This window comes from Pristis pectinata, chromosome 3, assembly GCF_009764475.1.
Source record: "Pristis pectinata isolate sPriPec2 chromosome 3, sPriPec2.1.pri, whole genome shotgun sequence".
In the NCBI taxonomy this organism is placed as follows: domain Eukaryota; kingdom Metazoa; phylum Chordata; class Chondrichthyes; order Rhinopristiformes; family Pristidae; genus Pristis; species Pristis pectinata.
Window position 1 is genome coordinate 54,874,142 of NC_067407.1, and position 16,619 is coordinate 54,890,760.

At 39.1% G+C, this 16,619-nt stretch overlaps 1 protein-coding gene across 2 annotated transcripts in view; it reads left to right on the top strand.

The window, feature by feature from the left end:
- Positions 1 to 10,176, top strand: part of uap1 (UDP-N-acetylglucosamine pyrophosphorylase 1) — a 45,867-nt gene extending 35,691 nt beyond the window's left edge. Inside the window, exons 8-10 of one of the 2 annotated variants that reach the window (XM_052013146.1) lie at positions 2,090 to 2,137; positions 3,825 to 3,891; positions 8,646 to 10,176. In XM_052013146.1, the coding sequence (XP_051869106.1) occupies positions 2,090 to 2,137; positions 3,825 to 3,891; positions 8,646 to 8,738 (208 nt within the window). In that variant the 3' untranslated portion in view covers positions 8,739 to 10,176. The remainder of the gene's footprint in view (positions 1 to 2,089; positions 2,138 to 3,824; positions 3,892 to 8,645) is intronic. The other variant, XM_052013147.1, reaches the window with a different exon arrangement.
- The last annotated feature ends 6,443 nt before the right edge of the window (positions 10,177 to 16,619 follow it).

A 16,619-nucleotide genomic window follows, 5' to 3' on the forward strand; every position in this document is an offset into this window, starting at 1 on the left:
AATAATTTGAATAGATAGTAATCTAGGTTTTCTGATTGACATTGTCTTTTAACTGCTGAAAACACAATGAAAATGAATGTGATATTCACCTGTGTTTAAAATGTCAGCAATGGGAAATCTAAGATAGGAATACACAAACATGCAAAATAGGAGCAGGTTTCTCCCCTGACATTCAATAAGATCATGGTTGATCTAATCGTAACCTCAGCTTCACATTCCTATCTGTAACCTTGATAAGCAAGTATTTGTCAACTTCTACCTCTGCTTTCAACGTCCTTGAGGAACAGAGTTTCACAGACTCGTGATCCTCTGAAAGAAAAAAAAGTTTTGCCTCATCTCTATCTTAAATGGGCCATTACTACCTTTTTGTACAGTGATTCCCCAGAAACGTCCTCTTCTTGTCTGACCTGTCAGCATTTTACTTCTGGTTATGTGGTTAAAGCCTTGCCTCGTAAGGCAACTCATCCATTCCAGTACTAAACAGTCTCTAACTGCTTCCAGTGCTCCCATAAATAAGGAGACCATATGTAGTATACTGTACTGCAGATGTGGTTTCAACAATGTCCTATATAACTGTAGCTTAACCTCTCTACTTTTGTGTTCAGTTCTCCTAGCAATAAGTGATAACATTCTGTTAGCTTTCCTGTCTACTTTAACACCTGCATATTAACCAAGACACCCACATCCCTCTACATCGCAGAGCTCTGTGCTACACAGCAGACCTCCCTTATTTGGTTCCACTCTACCTTCCTTTCATATCAAATTCCATAACCCCCATCTCTTGGTCTCCACTTATCACCTCCCAGCCCCTATCACTATTACCACCCTTTCCACCCCCATCTGCCAGTCATTCCCTCCTCACCTGAATCCACCTTTTGCTTGCCAGCTCTTGCTCCACACCTTCTCCTCCCCTTATTTATACAGGCTATCTACCTTCTAATCTTTCAGTCCAGGTGAAGGATCTCGACCCAAAACGTCAACTGTCCATTTTCCTCCACAGATGCTGCCTGACCTGCTGAGTTCCTCCAGCAGCTTGTTTTTACTCAAGATTCCAGCATCTACAGTCTCTTGTAACTACATTATCTAACTCAGTGGCCACTCATTTTAAGATCCTAAGATGATGTCCATCAGGACCTGGGGATTTGTCAGCCTGCAACTTCAACAATTTTTGCAGCATCACTTCCCACCTAATTGAAATTTTCCTCAATGCTTTTTTGCTCTCTTCCATTTCCTGAATACTTGTTGTGGCTCTAGTTTTTGCATGAAAGTCTGATTATTATTGACAATATTGAAATAAATAATGACGTTCAGAATTTATTTTGATATAATTTTCCATTTAGATTACTTTTCAGATAACATATAAAATGTTTCCCATGCTATGTCTGGCTATTTTGTATTCCAATTTAACAATTAGCTGAAAGTAGATTTTCAATGTCTTAGATTTCCATGACACTTACAAAAAGAGTCTAGAAAACTAATCGTAGGATACATTATTTATGTGTATTTTTCTTTAAAAGTTTCCTTATGTTTCATAGAAATTTAAACTTCACATTTCCACTTTGGTAAAGTTATGCTAGTAGAGAAAAGTAAAGAATATTTTTAGTTTAGTTTCCCAAAATGATAAAATATGCATGTCCTGGCTGCTGATTTAATTGATGAAAATTGACACAGTATAATCTAGAGAAATTAATTTTAATCTAATAATTCATTAGAGCATTCATAGAAAACTGAAAGCTCTGTTTGGTTATTTACAACCATTTTTATGATGTCCACATTATGCTTGAGCTGTACTTTGAGTCTACTGTTTTAATGTTGAGTTAGGAAATAGACTAGCCAATTTACCTTGTACTCCTATTTTGCTTTTATTTAAAGAATGAGGAGAAAATTGTAGAACAAAAATCAATGTTATCCATCTTTCATTGCATTCTTTCAAAATCTATTAAAAATTCACATCTGAATATTAAGTGCATTTTATACCTAGTAGTTTTTGTTAATTCATTTTTATTTTGATCCCAAATTGGTTTGTAACATTTGTGGTTTTGTTGCATTTTATTTTCCCATTAACTCGCTCTTTCTTCCCATGTGGCAGTTCGGCAACTGGAATGTCAGAGGCAGTCACTGCTGTTGTTAATGACAAGTAAATATTTTGAGTTCAGTTTAATGCATGGTGATGGGTCATGGCTGCTTTGCTGCTGACTAAAAGCAAGACACTGTAGATTGAAGGGAAATACTTGCCTCTATGTACTGCCAGTGTGTAAAAGCTCAAAGGAAAGCACGAGTTCTCTTGGGGGTTTTATATATGTAATATATCCCTGCAATGGTTAGTAGTGTTATACTTTGGAAACACATCAAGGATAGAAGAGCAGTTCTCATTTGTACAGGATGCATTATTTTTGTTAGGCAAGGATAAATTCATTATCCCTCCAATATGAACTAGCTTTCTAAGCAAATTTTAAAAGAACTATCTTAACTGCAGTAGGACAGAGGTCTTCTTGTGGCTACATTATAAGTGAATTAGAATGTGAGGGTTAGTCACCATCGGATCTGATTTTTGTTGTTTTTGCAAAAACTTTATATTCTTTATAGAGCATTATATCTTTTATAAACAAAAGTAATGTGACGTTGCCTTGTACATAGCCAGACTAACTTTCAAAATATTAGGAAACCAAAACAAACTTGTTCCTTTTCACATTTAGTTTTTGTCTGAGAATCCTTTCCATTTCAGTTTTCTTTTAATTTGCTGTTTGCTGTCGATCCATTTGTGGATTTAAACTTGCATCTAAAACCATGGAAATACTTAATTTGATCCTTTTTTTTGAAGGATAGTATTTTTGTGTCATTGTTTCTCAAAGTTTTTCTTTATATCTGAAATGCTAATTGACTGCACAATGTCATTGAGCCCAAGAAATAGTTCATGTCCATGTCCTTTAAAATATCATCTGGGTTTAGACATTGGCAGTTGCAGGTAAATGCTGACCTTATTAGATGAGTGGTGAAAAGGCACATACTAACACAGAACAAGGTTTGCATGCATGAATATTTTTAGCATGTTAACTTAAGTATTGGTGGTTGGTTTGGGGCATTTAATTAAGCAGTGCTGTGTCTTCTAAAGAATCTATCCACAATTACATTAATCCAAATTCTTTTAAAATTACAGTATTCATTTAATTCATTGTTATTAAGGATTATTATAGAATAGAAAACTAGATTAGAGCACATTGATTACAAAGTTAACTAAAAGTGAAGTTGCTCACAAATATGCTAGTGGTTCTTTCAAATAGAATCTTTACATCCTAATATGGGAATTGACTTGAATACCTTTAGCCTACAAGACATCATATTTCTTGTAACTGAATGTTTAAGTTAATGGCTACTGTTATGTTATCAAAATGAGTTTAATTTTCCATTATTATAAACTGCCATCTGATTTGATATTTTACAGGCAAAGTATTCCCTCCATTTACTATTCTGAAGTTTTGATCCATCTGTGAACGATCTCAGTTGATCTGCAACATGGGTTTGAACCTTGAAGAGTAATTTTGCTACTGTTGATCCTGAGTGATTAGATTAAACCTTGCCATTCACAATGGACGCTTCATTGTCACATCACAGGAAACAAGTGATGCTCTGATTATAAAATTAGTAACCAATAAAGGAATGCAATTTTCAATCCGAAGTTGACTAGAAGTCCAGCAAAAGCCATTAAAATTCACTATGAATTATTGGATGCTGTTTTGAGTAGGGTGGTGAATAGATTCTAAGGAGACTTGCATGTGCTGACTGAATATTTTTTAAGTTGCTAAAGATTATATTTTAATTTTCAGTCTGAAGGAGTTGACAGATCTTCCAATCAAATGTGAAATTTCTGCACTTGTATCTTATGCTGGAGAGGTGAGTCTGTTTTAGTATGGAAGAGTGGATCCCTCAAAGCCCGTAGTAATATTGTTGGTCAGTTATTTTACAAGCTGCTACAACCAGTCTGGTATTTAGTCTAGAATCTTTCATAAGGCTAAGGAATTCGAGTTTTGAAAACATTTTTGATCAGTGAGCTTTCAATGAAATAACCAATTTTGTGAATATATTTATTGTGGTGAAGAACATTTTAAACATGCAATGACAGGTGTTTGCTTAGTACAGTTTATTTCCTGCGGTACTTGCTGCTTGCTTCACATTTGGGGCCAATTTAATTATAATTTTATTTGTATTTACAGCTCAATGTAGTACTTTATTAATTTATTTACTGGACATGGGCATAATTGGCAAGACCACTATATCCATTTGCCCTTGAAGATGGTAGTGAGCTGTTGTCTTGACTTGTTGTAATCTATGTAGCAAAGATATCCCTACTGTGCTACCATGGGGGGACTTCAGCAGATAGTTCTAACGGTGAACGGTGGCATAAGACTTGAAGAACTGGCAGTTGGTACCACTCCCATGTCCCTGCTGCCCACCCTTCTAGGTTGGTAAAGTTTGAGTTTAGGAGGTGCTGCTGAAGAAGCCATGGCAAGTTGCTGTGGTGCATCCTGTAAGTAATGCACACTCCAATGATGGTGTTTAGACAGTGAATGTTTAGGGTGGTGGAAGGTGTGCCAATCATGTGGGCTGGTTTGTCCTGGATGCTGTTGAATTGCACTCATCAGTTAAGTTACAAGTGTTCCATGATACTCCAGATCTGAATCTCCTTGTAAGTGGTGAAAAGGCTTTGATGAATCTTTGGCCTCAGAATGACCATTCTTTAGCACCAACTCCCAAGTGACAATCAAAGATTGAGGGTAGCAGGTGCATAGAAATGCTCACCATTCCCGAGGTTCACTGAAAGTTGCCCACAAACCTGACCTCTATTACTATTCATTTATTGTCTCGCAGTTAAAATTCTGGAACTTATTACCTAATGGTATTATGAGAGAATTTTACCACACCTCAATGGCAGAAGAGATGAAAAACTAGACCAGAATAGGCTGTCTGTAGTGTATTTTGTAAACTGTACCTATTGCAGCTGCTGTGCATTGGTGATAGAATATGTACATCTTTAGGGCAGTGGACCAGTTGCCAATCAATCAAGTTGCATTGTTTTAAATGGTGTTAAACTGCTTTAGTGTTATTGGATTTGCACTCTTCCAGACATTTGAAGTACGGTACAGTAGCGTAGCGGTTAGTGCAACGCTATTACAGCGTCAGCGATCAGGGTTCGATTCCCATCGCCGTCTGTAAGGAGTTTGTACGTTCTCCTGTGTCTGTGTGGGTTTCCTCCGGGTGCTCCGGTTTCCTCCCACATTGCAAAGACGTATGGGTAGGTTAATTCGGGTTTAAAGTGGGCGGTGCGGACTCGTTGGGCCGGAAGGGCCTGTTACCACGCTGTAAAAAAATAAAAAATAAATAAAATTACACTCCTAACTTGTACCTCATTGACAGTGAAGAGGCCTGTGGCTAATCAGGAGATGAAGCACTCACTGTAAAAGATCCAGATTCTGACTGATTCTTGTGGCAACTGTGGCTGCACATGTTAAATTTCTGGTCAGTGGGGAATTCCCAAGATGATAATGTGGGAGTTGGCAATTGGATGTCATTGTAGTACATTTATTAGCCCATGCCCAAATGCTTTGTCGTTTTGCACGCAGCCATAGACTACCTTGTTACCTGATGAGCTCTGAATGGAATTGATCGTTATGGACTCTGCCATTGTCACTACTTTCAAATATATGATGGCCTAGTCTCTCTACCTGGATTTGTGGCCCACTGTTCTCCCATTGCTAAGCCTATCTGGTCTGGATGCAGAAAACCAATCTCACTGGTTTTACTTCTGCATCCCAAAGTAAAGCAACATGTTCTAGGTGGGTACAGGGCCTTTTGATATTACAATGATGAGGTCCCACCTTCAAAACGACCCCAACGGCCAGCAAAGTTAGAATGGGACTTTGAATGTATAAAGTTGTAATTGCTATAAATTATTTTAAAAAACTATATACACAAAACATAGAGCAAAAAAAATTTCCTCCTGATCATTGGGGTCTTAGATCTTATGCAGGTAAAATCTGGTGTATAATTTAGGAGGTAGTTCTGGGAAATTCCAGCAAGACTGCTCTGCTGCTGGAACAAAATAACTGGTTTATCCCACATGCTGGCTAATCTGCCACTGCTACAACAATAGTGTTACACAATGTTTCTCAGGTGAAGCAATTTTAAGAACTCTGGCTGGAAAGGTTCTTCTGGTGTCTTGAACCACTCTAGATTTACCCTGTTCCCCATCCTGTTTTCCTTCACCCACAGGGACAGTGTTGTTGGAAAATGCGCATCTTCTGTTAAGTTGAAAATGGGATCCAGGTATGCAGGTTAGGTGTCTGCACAAGGGGTTAGTGAGGGTAACAGGAGCAAGGGCACATCAATAATCGTTTAGATAACAAAAGTTGTATTTACTGAGTGAGATCAAGGAAGCTTATGCATATGTTTGCCCCAAAGTATTAAGGTTATCTGGGTTTAGCCCACCAAAAAACCCAAGTTTATATTCCTGTGCTCCATACAACAGCCCCTTTGAGTTAGAATCCCTCACATTGCATGTTGTTGTGAAATCCCCAATAGTGACAACTTGTAGTGCGCTTCATCACTCTATTTTCTTTTAATTATAGTTTGGTTTCTGGTTCTATTTGAAACTTTGCATCAAAACTGACTACATGGACTAGAATCATAACATCTTACAAATTCGTACAGTTACTGCATATTGGATTCATGGCTCGTATCAACTTTGACTCAACATCAAATTTGTGACCTGTTCCTAGGATCTGGGCTGGGTAAATGATCATTTTCTAGATTGAGATTGCAGCAAGGGAGGAGATTATTTGTCCCCTGACAATGCTTGTGCTTTCTCCCATCAGACCACATTCCCTCCCCCATTTAGTTTAATATTCTTTGTATACTATCCTACCCATTTCTCTTTTCAGCTTCAGTACCCATGTGCATAACCACATTATTCACCAAAGCAGAACTGAAAGATGTTGTCTTACTTTCCTAATTGATATTCCCATTGAGAATTCTTGGCCTCTGCTCTGCATATTTTATTCACATTTTGAAGACACGTTTTCACCGTTTACCCTAAGGAAAGTCCCCATGTATAACTCAGCCCTTTCACTGAATGTACCACCTCAATTCCTTTGCCTGTTTCCTCTTTCCTTAACTGAGACTCAATGTCTTGGCTTCCTGTATATCCTTGACTTCCCATTCATCAAACCCAATCTCTTTTCTGGCCATAGTCTGTGATCACATACATTTCCTTTTCCCCCAGACATTCCCCTAGAATGCTTGCACTATTTATCACCATCTCCTTTTCATTCTTTCTCTCATTGCCTATTTCTCAAGAATAAGGCCTGTTTTGTTGCTTTCAGCAGTGCTCTAGTATGTAGAACTTGAAATATACAAAGTCAGTGGGAAGCAAGGGAAAAACTATCTCTCCATTGGCCATTGTCAAACCTTACATAAAGGAAGGTGTTGCAGATATTGGAGGTCAATCATGTCAACCCCAGGACATTGCCATTGTAGCTCCTCTGTTCTTAGACCACCCATTTTCAATGCTTCATCTTTGACTTGCCCTCCATCATATGTTTGAAAGTGGTGATGATGACTGATTCCATAATGATCAATTCCATTCAGACCTCTTCAGATAACGAAGCAGTCTATGACTGCATGCAAGAAGACTTAAAACATTTGGGCATGTGCAAATAAATGTACTACAGTGACATCCAGTTGCCAACTCCACCACTACATCATTTTCCTGGGAATCGCCATTGACCAGAAATTTAATATGCGCAACCACAATAGCAACAAGAACCAGCCAGAAGCTGGACATATTGTAGTGAGTAGTTATGTCCTGATTATCCACAGCCTTTCCACCATCAATGAAGTACATGTTGAGAGTGCAATGCAATACACTGCAATGGTCTGGAAGAGTGCAAATCCAACAGCACTAAAGAAACTTGACACCATTTAGAACAAAGCAACTTAATTGACTGGCAACCTGTCCAATGATGTAATTTGTACTTAATCCATCACTGATGCACTGCAGCTACAACGGGTGCAATTCACAAAATACATTATAGATGGTTGCCTAGCCTATTCTGACAGCATGTCCCAAACCTCCACCACTATAAAGGACAATATGAAGCACCATATGTATAATTACTAATGTTATATATATTTTGTACTAATTTGAAAATTAATGAAAAAAGATTGAAAAAGAAAGAAAGACAATGGCCACATGGAAATATCTCCAGGTTCCCCTGCAATTTTCTTGAGTTGGAAACATATTGCCTTCCGTTTACAGCTCGCCACCACCTTTGAAGATCAGTAAATGCTGGTCTTTGCACTACAGCCCATTTACTATGAATGGATTAACAGTTCTTCTGAACTCAAATGTACTGTAAGCTTTCTACTGCTGGAAGCACAATTGAGACTGCAACATTTGCTTTATTTGGGACTGGGACTTTTCTAGCTAACATATTAGAAACATGTATTCTTCTGAACGAGTTTAATTTCAGATCAAAAATAGTAGAACCATCACAACCTCCTGAGAGTTCTTGTTTAGTTCCAAAAGATTGACAGTATTTTGTTCAAATGATGCGCAGTCCTATTGGAGCTAAAACTGGTTTATATTTCAGGGTCTGGAAAAATATGTTGCAAGTCGAGACTTCCGTACTCCCCTGATTATCGATGAAAATGGGGCGCAAGAATTGATCCAGAATGGGCTCTGAAATGAGACTGTGAAGATCCTTTTGAAGTTGTCATTGTACAGGAAATGAACTTTGGAGCAAAATCCAGTTAGCACCATTGTATATTGTTCAACATTGTAGGGCATAGTTTTATCTGAATTTCTTAAATTATTTAAAATGAACTATTTTCTTTGAAAGAAAATTTTAGTATACTATTTTAGTTTTTAGTATTTAAATCATTACCTGCATTATTACAGAAACAGGATTATTTTTTCAATAGAATAATATTTGTTCTCTGGGTATGGTTTTTGTAGGTCTAAAATATTATTTCACATTTTAAAATAAATTACCTCTCATTATGCAGTGTACAAAAACAAAACACTGCCAGAATAAATGAAGTTGTTAAAACCCTTCCCATGCAATAATTAAAATATCATGTGGCATGAAGGAATAACCTAATTCATGGGAAAATGGTCATATCTTACAATTGCTGCATTGTAACTGCTCAAATTCATGATTGAACAATGATGATATGGCATCACTACATATGTTACCTATTCTTTATGAACAGTTTTAATTGATACTAATGGTTTAAAAATTTGAACTGAACTTTTTTATGCATAACTTCCATGAATTGGTTTTAGTCTTTTAAAGTGACCCTTGTCTGCCGAACTTATTGCAGGCTAATTTTTATTCATGTCTATTCTGCATGCCCCATACAGTATATGGCTTCAGGTTGAGCATTGCCCAAGCTTGTTATTGCAGATTAAACCTATATTTCAGTGATTTAATTTGCACTAAGAAAATGAGAGTGGCGTAGCTAGTAGAGCTGCTGCATCGCAGCACCAGCGGTTTGGGTTCATTCCCCACCTTGGATGCTGTCTTTCTCCTTTTGACCATGTGGGTTTCCTCCCACACCTCAAAGATGTGCAGGTTGGTAGGTTAATTGGCCACTGAACATTGCCCCTAATGTGTAGATAACTGGTAGTATGTGGTGAGAGTTGATGGGAATATGGAAGAATAAAATCTGGGGTTAGTGTAGGATTAGTGTAAATGGGTGATTGATGGTTGACATGGACTAGGTGGGCCAAAGGACCTGTTTCCATGCTGTATGAATTTGAGAGCAACTCCTTAAGGGGAAAAAACAGGAACCTTTGAAATCTAGCTTAAGTAGATTTAATTTTTTGAAATGGAAGTATCTTGAACTGCTATTGTAGTGTTTTAAAGTCCATTTTAATTTTTGTGCCAGTCATGAAAATTATGCTTTATTTTCATTCTTTATTATTATTGATGGGATCTTCTTACTTTTGGGTTACATCCATGGACCTTTAAATAATAAGGAAAAATGTATTGTCAAAGAGAAATTTAGAAAGTGTGGCTTTTGCAACATGAACAAGTCATGTGAATAGTTCGTTATTTGTCCTACAATCTTTTTTGTGATCATTTTGACATGGCCAAATAAAATCAGGTGTAATTCTTTGTTTGCATGTTGGTTTTAATTGTAGATGTTCATCATTTATAAACAAGTCGATGTCTAATTTACCAACTCTACCATTTGCATTGTGGTCAATGGGTTCTCTCTTGTTGAAACGTAGGCAGTAATATTAGCAGGGAGCTGAAATTGGTGATGTTGGAGACTGAATGACAAACAGAAAATTATGGGCATTTGCTGGTGCCCCACTTAGTGCTACCCTGTAGACCACTAATTCATTATAGCACCTTTGGTCCTCCAGTCCAAAGACTTGTAGGTTCATGTTCACCTGTACTTTTTTTTTCGAAAAAGACATCCACTTGGACAGTGTGCTGCTGTGCAAGGAGCCCAGCACAAATCCCTATTCTTCATGAACACTCTCTCATCCTTCTTTTTGCTATGGCTTCAGTACCAATGCATTCCATGACCTCTGGCTGTTTACCTTTCCCCTTTAGAATGCCCTGTAACTGTTGTTTGACATCTGTGACCATGGCACCAGAGAGGCAACAGGCAGTCCTGGATTCATTTCTATGGCCACAGAAGCACCTGCCCTTTCTCCTCCCTATTGAGTCTTCTGCACCATTGCCCTTGGACTTTTATTCCTCTGCACTTGTGCTGCTGAGCCCCCATGGTGCTGTGATTTTTGGTTTTGGCTAGACTCCTGAAATACACTCACCCCCACCATTTACAAACAAAAGCAGTTCTGGAGTGAGATGCACTCTGAAGTGTCCCTGGCAACCTGCCTAATTCCCTCCTTCTGCCTTGTGGTCATCCATTCTTCTCTGACTGTCTTTCCTTAAGTTGCAGGTTCACCTCTAAATACACACTATCCATGTAAGTTTCAGCTTTGTAGATGCACCATAGAGCCTCCAATTGGCATACGAGGATGTTGGACTTGTTCCAGTTCAGCTCTGACATATCCAGTCTTAAGTTCTTTTGACCAAAATTATACCTAACTTCTTGCCATGGCCAGAAACAGTATTTTGCAAAGAATCATTACAACTTCCTAGCTTTTGTACTTACATGACCCAGGATCTTGTATCTTTTTTTAAAATGCTTTCTCAGCTGCTTTGCTACTTTCAAAGTTTTATGACGGGCTCTCTGTTCCTGCACCCTCCTTAGAATTGTACATGGTATTACCTTTCTTTATCCTTCCCTTTTTTCTCTGTTCTATTTTAAATTTCATCTGCTACTTTGCAATGCAGTCCTAGCCAACCTGTTCTTGTCCTAACCCATACCAAGTCCAGTTCACCCATCTTTTGTATGGTTCTTGGGAATTGAGATGATTTGCTTCTCCTTCATTTCTGTGCATATGAGTTGACTGATGAGACCAATGAGACTTGCAGATTCTGCAACCTGTGGGCAGATGGAGAGCAATTTGGGCAGTGGTACATTCCTGCCATTTATGCCCCATACTCTGTTTTGTCTTGATGCATAGAGTCAATGCTCTCAGTCCCTACCTGAATACTCCTTCTCTACTTTAAACAGTCATGGGCCAGGAATCTCCAAGCACTATTTGGGATGTTACATTTCTTCAAGGTGGCTTTGAGAACATCCTTGAATCCTTTCCTCTGTCCTCCTGTGATGAGCTCAAAATAGTGTCTGTTTCAGCACTCTGATATTAGGCAAGGAAATGATGTGGCCTATTCATCTGTATATAATTTGGGTATCAATGCAAGGCCATTGACCTGGAAGACGACAGGTTTGGAAGATTTTATGGACTCTGTTTCTGTTCGCCCATCAGACACAAACTCATTGGCTTACACTGGCTCCAAGCAAGGGTGAGCTCGGCTGTGATTTCACATTTCTTTTCAAAATGCCTTTGCCTCCCTCCATTTTTATTTCTTGTTTTCCTGCAAGACTCAAAGATTCCTCACCTCCAGTTCTGACCTCTTGAGCATCCCATTTTAACTTCTCTCGTGTTAGCCATTATGCCTTCAGCTGTCAAAGTACAAAGCTGTGGATTGTCCTTTTGAAATCTCTTTGCCCTTATTTTGCTCTCACTCCTGTTCTCATCGTCATCCTCAACCATTGGCACACTCACCAATTTTCCCTAATATATCACGGTGTGGCTCAGTATCAAAATTCTTTCATAGAACATAGAACAGTACAGCACAGGAACAGGCCCTTCAGCCCACAATGTTGTGCTGAACCAATTACATTAGTAATAAATACCCAACTAAACTAATGCCTTCTGCCTACACAATGTCCATATCCTACCATTTCCCTCACATTCATGTGCCTATCTGAGAGCTTCTTGAACGCCCCTATCGTATTTGCCTCCACCACCACCCCAAGCAGCGCATTCCAGGTACCCACCACTCTGTGTGTGTAAAAAAAAACTTGCCCCACACATCTCCTTTGAACATACTCCCTCTCACCTTAAATGCATGCCCTCTGGTATTAGACATTTCAACCCTGGGACAAAGATACTGGCTGTCTACTCTATCTGTGCCTCTCATAGTCTTATAAATATCTATCAGATCTCCCCTCAGCCTTCACCGCTCCAGAGAAAACAACCCAAGTTTGTCCTACCTATTCTCAAAGCACATGCCCTCCATCCAGGCAGCATCTTGGTAAACCTTTTCTGCACCCTCTCCAAAGCCTCGACATCCTTCTTATAATGGGGCGACCAGAACTGAATGCAATACTCCAGATGCGGCCTAACTGGAGTTTTATAAAGCTGCAACAAAACTTCCTGACTCTTGAGCTCAATGCAAGTATGTCATATGCCTTCTTTATCGCCCTACCAACCTGTGTAGCCGCTTTTAGGGAGCTATGAAATTGGACCCCAAGATCCCTCTGCTCATCAACACTGTTAAGGGTCTTGCCCTTAACAGTGTACTGTCTCTTTACATTTGATCTCCCAAGGTGCAACACTTCACATTTGACCAGGTTGAACTCCATCTGCCATTTCTCCGCCCATATCTGCAACTGATCTATATCCCGCTGTATCCTTTGCCAGTCTTCTACACTATCCACAACACCACCAATCTTCATATCATTTGCAAATTTACTAACCCACCCACGTACATTTTCATTCAGGTCATTTGTATACATCACAAGCAGCAGAGCTTCCAGTACAGATTCCTGAGAAACGCCACTAGTCTCTGACCTCCAGCTAGAATGAGTCCCATCGACCACTACCCTCTGTCTTCTACGGGCAAGCCAGTTCTGAATCCAAATGGCTAATTCACCTTGGATCCCATGCATCTTAATCTTCTGGATGAGCGTCCCATGAGCGATCTTGTCAAACACCTTACTAAAATCCATGAAGACAACATCCACAGCTCTACTTTCATCAATCACCCTTGTGACCTCGTCAAAAAACTCAATCAAGTTAGTGAGGCACGACTTGCCCCACACAAAGCCATGCTGACTGTCCCTAATTAGGCTATGGTTTTCCAAATGCTTATGAATCCTATCTCTAAGTATCCTGTCCAGTAACTTCCCTACCACTGACATGAGACTCACCAGTCTGTAGTTACCAGGATTATCCCCGTTACCTTTCTTGAATAATGGAACAACATTAGCTACTAGCCAGTCCTCCAGGACCTTGCCTGTGGCTAGAGAGAGCATGAAGTTATTGGTCAAGGCCCCAGCAATCTCATCTCTTGTCTCTCCCAGTAACCTGGGGTATATCCCATCAGGTTCTGGGGACTTATCCATCTTAATGCTCTTTAAGAGACCTGACACTACCCCCAACTTTATCTCGAAATGCCCTAGCATAGTAGCATGCTCCACACTGATCTCCCTATCCTCCATGTTCTTCTTCTTGGTAAATACTGATGCAAAGTACTCATTAAAGACCTCACCCTCCTCTTCCACTTCCAAGCATGTGTTCCATCCTTTACCCTTGAGTGGTCCTACCCTCTCCCTATTTATCCTCCTGCTCTTTATGTACGTATAGAATGGCTTGGGATTGTCTTTAATCCTTCTAGCCAAGGACTTTTCATGGCCCCTCCTGGCTTTCCTAATTCCCTTCTTGAGTTTCTTTGAGGTTTCTTGAGGTTGGAACATTGTACCAGGATGCAGGGTCAGCAATTCCTCCCCCCCCCCCCACCCCCCACAGATGCTGCTCGACCTGATTGTTTGTTGCTCTTCCTTGTCTTCTCTGCCTCAGATAGATTATAATGTCCTCTGACACTATGTATCAGTTGAGTAACCAAATATTTTATTGGCTTTCTTTACCTCACTGAGTTGCTTGGACCATGCCATAGATTGATCAAATGTACTTATTGTAGTTTTGTTTATATTTTACTTTTACTATATGTAATGATTATCTTGGAATCTTCTCTCAAACACCCACAGATTTCATCCATTTCACCCTAAAGCCCTGTAGATGTTGAGTATTCCACAGTTTAACATCTTGTCTAAATTCCTACTTCCCAAGTGATTCTGCCACCATTTCCATTGATTTTTTCTCCCCCTCTGGCTTCTTTGCAGCTACTAGTTCGTTTTCAAGCTTCCCCCAGGCTATTTGATCCAGATTAGACTCCTCCCTGTCTCAACTCAATTCCTTTTCTGCTTTCTTTCTTGAATTGAGCACTGTGCTCTGCATCACCCATCTGCACCCATGACCCCCTCCCTCTATCTTTAACCATACTATTTTTTCATGTGGTGAAGAGAAGCTACCTTCTGTGCAATGTTATATGTACAGTGTTTGGGGATTCTGGTTGAATTTTGGAACCTGAATATATTTTCATCTGTTTATTCCTTCCAATCATTTAGGAGCTTCACTGATGCATCCAAGATTATTTAAGTATATTTTAAAAGAATCTTGTTATTTGCTGCTGTATATTTTGAGGGATTAATGGTGATATGTAACTGCATTGGGCATTCTTGCTATTATCTATCCTTCAGTGTGTGTCAGTTAACAGAGCTGTACATCGGATATTCTTGCTTCAGCAGTGCTAGTTAACGTGTGCCTGAAATGCTCCACCTTTAATTAGACAAGAATATAACCCAAGGGTGTAACAATAGTTTCCCCATATGATTTGAATTGGACATACATTCTTTTGCACATATGTTTATTCAATCTTTTCATAAGCAGATGAGAAAACACTTAACATGCAAGACCGGGTGAGTTATTAAGACACCTAGTATCACAAGGAATCAATGCCTAAGGCACTTTATTGAATTCAAATGGTACAATTCAAGTAATAATTCAAAAAATATAAACATGCATAAGATCACAGTAATTGAGGCAGTATTAGGCCTTTGAAAACCTTGAGCCTGTTCTGTCATTAAATAAAATCATGGCTGATCTAATCTTGGCCTCAGCTCTACTATTCTGCCTGTTCTCCATTGCCCTCGACTCCCCTGTAGACCAAAAATCTGTCTGTCTTGCCCCTATATGTATTTAATGACTCTACTTCCACAGCTCTCTGAGGAAGAGACTTCCAAAGGTTCACAAGCCTCCAAGAAGCACATTTCCTCTTCAGCATCTCAAATGGATAACCCATTATTCTGAAACTATTCAACTAGTTTTAGATTCCACCATGGAAGAAAACATTCTCTTCTAATCATTTACCCTATCAAATCTCACAGAATCCCCTCTGTTTGGATAAGTTCACCTCTCTTATAAATCCTGAAGAGTATTGATCCAACCAACTCGATCCCTCTATCCCAGGTATCAACCTAGCAACCTAATCTAAGACCAACACTGTACACCGTAATCTAGAGATATTCTCATCAATGTTCTGTACTGTAGTAAGACTCCCTACCTTTATATTCCATCTTCTTTGCAATAAAGAGCAATATTCTATTTGCCTTCCTAATTACTGGCTTTATCTCCATGCTAACTTTCTGCATTCTCATGTTCAAGGACACAGTTTCCTCTTTACTGCAGCATTCGGTGGAATTGCTCCATCTAACAAAAAATGTTCTGTTTCTCTACTCTTCCTACTAAAGTGGATAAACTCGCATTTCCTGACATTATACTTCATCCCCAAACCTGTGTCCACTTGTTTAACCTGTTGATATCCACTTACAGTCTTTTTGCATCCTCCGTGCAACTTACTTTCCCACTTTCCCCACTCACCTTTGCATCATCAGCAAATATGGCTATGATACACCTGGTTCATCCACCTAAATCATTAGCGTAGATTGTTAAGGCTCCAGCACTGATTCCTATAGTACCCACTGGTTACAGCTCATTGCCTATGTAAAAATAACTGGTTTACAACTCTGTTTTACGTTGGCCGATCCTCCATACATGTCAATATATTACCTCCAGTGCCATGGGCATCTTTTATGTGGAACCTAATTGAATGCCTTCTGGAAATCTATAAGCACTAAAAACATTACATCTATTCCTTATCTGCTCTGCTTATCACATTCTCAAAAACTCTAATAATCTGTCAAACATTATTTCCCTGTCATCAAAACCATGTTGACTCATCTCCTCAATATGCCATCAACTTTAACTTAAGCAAAATAATCCTTTGTTG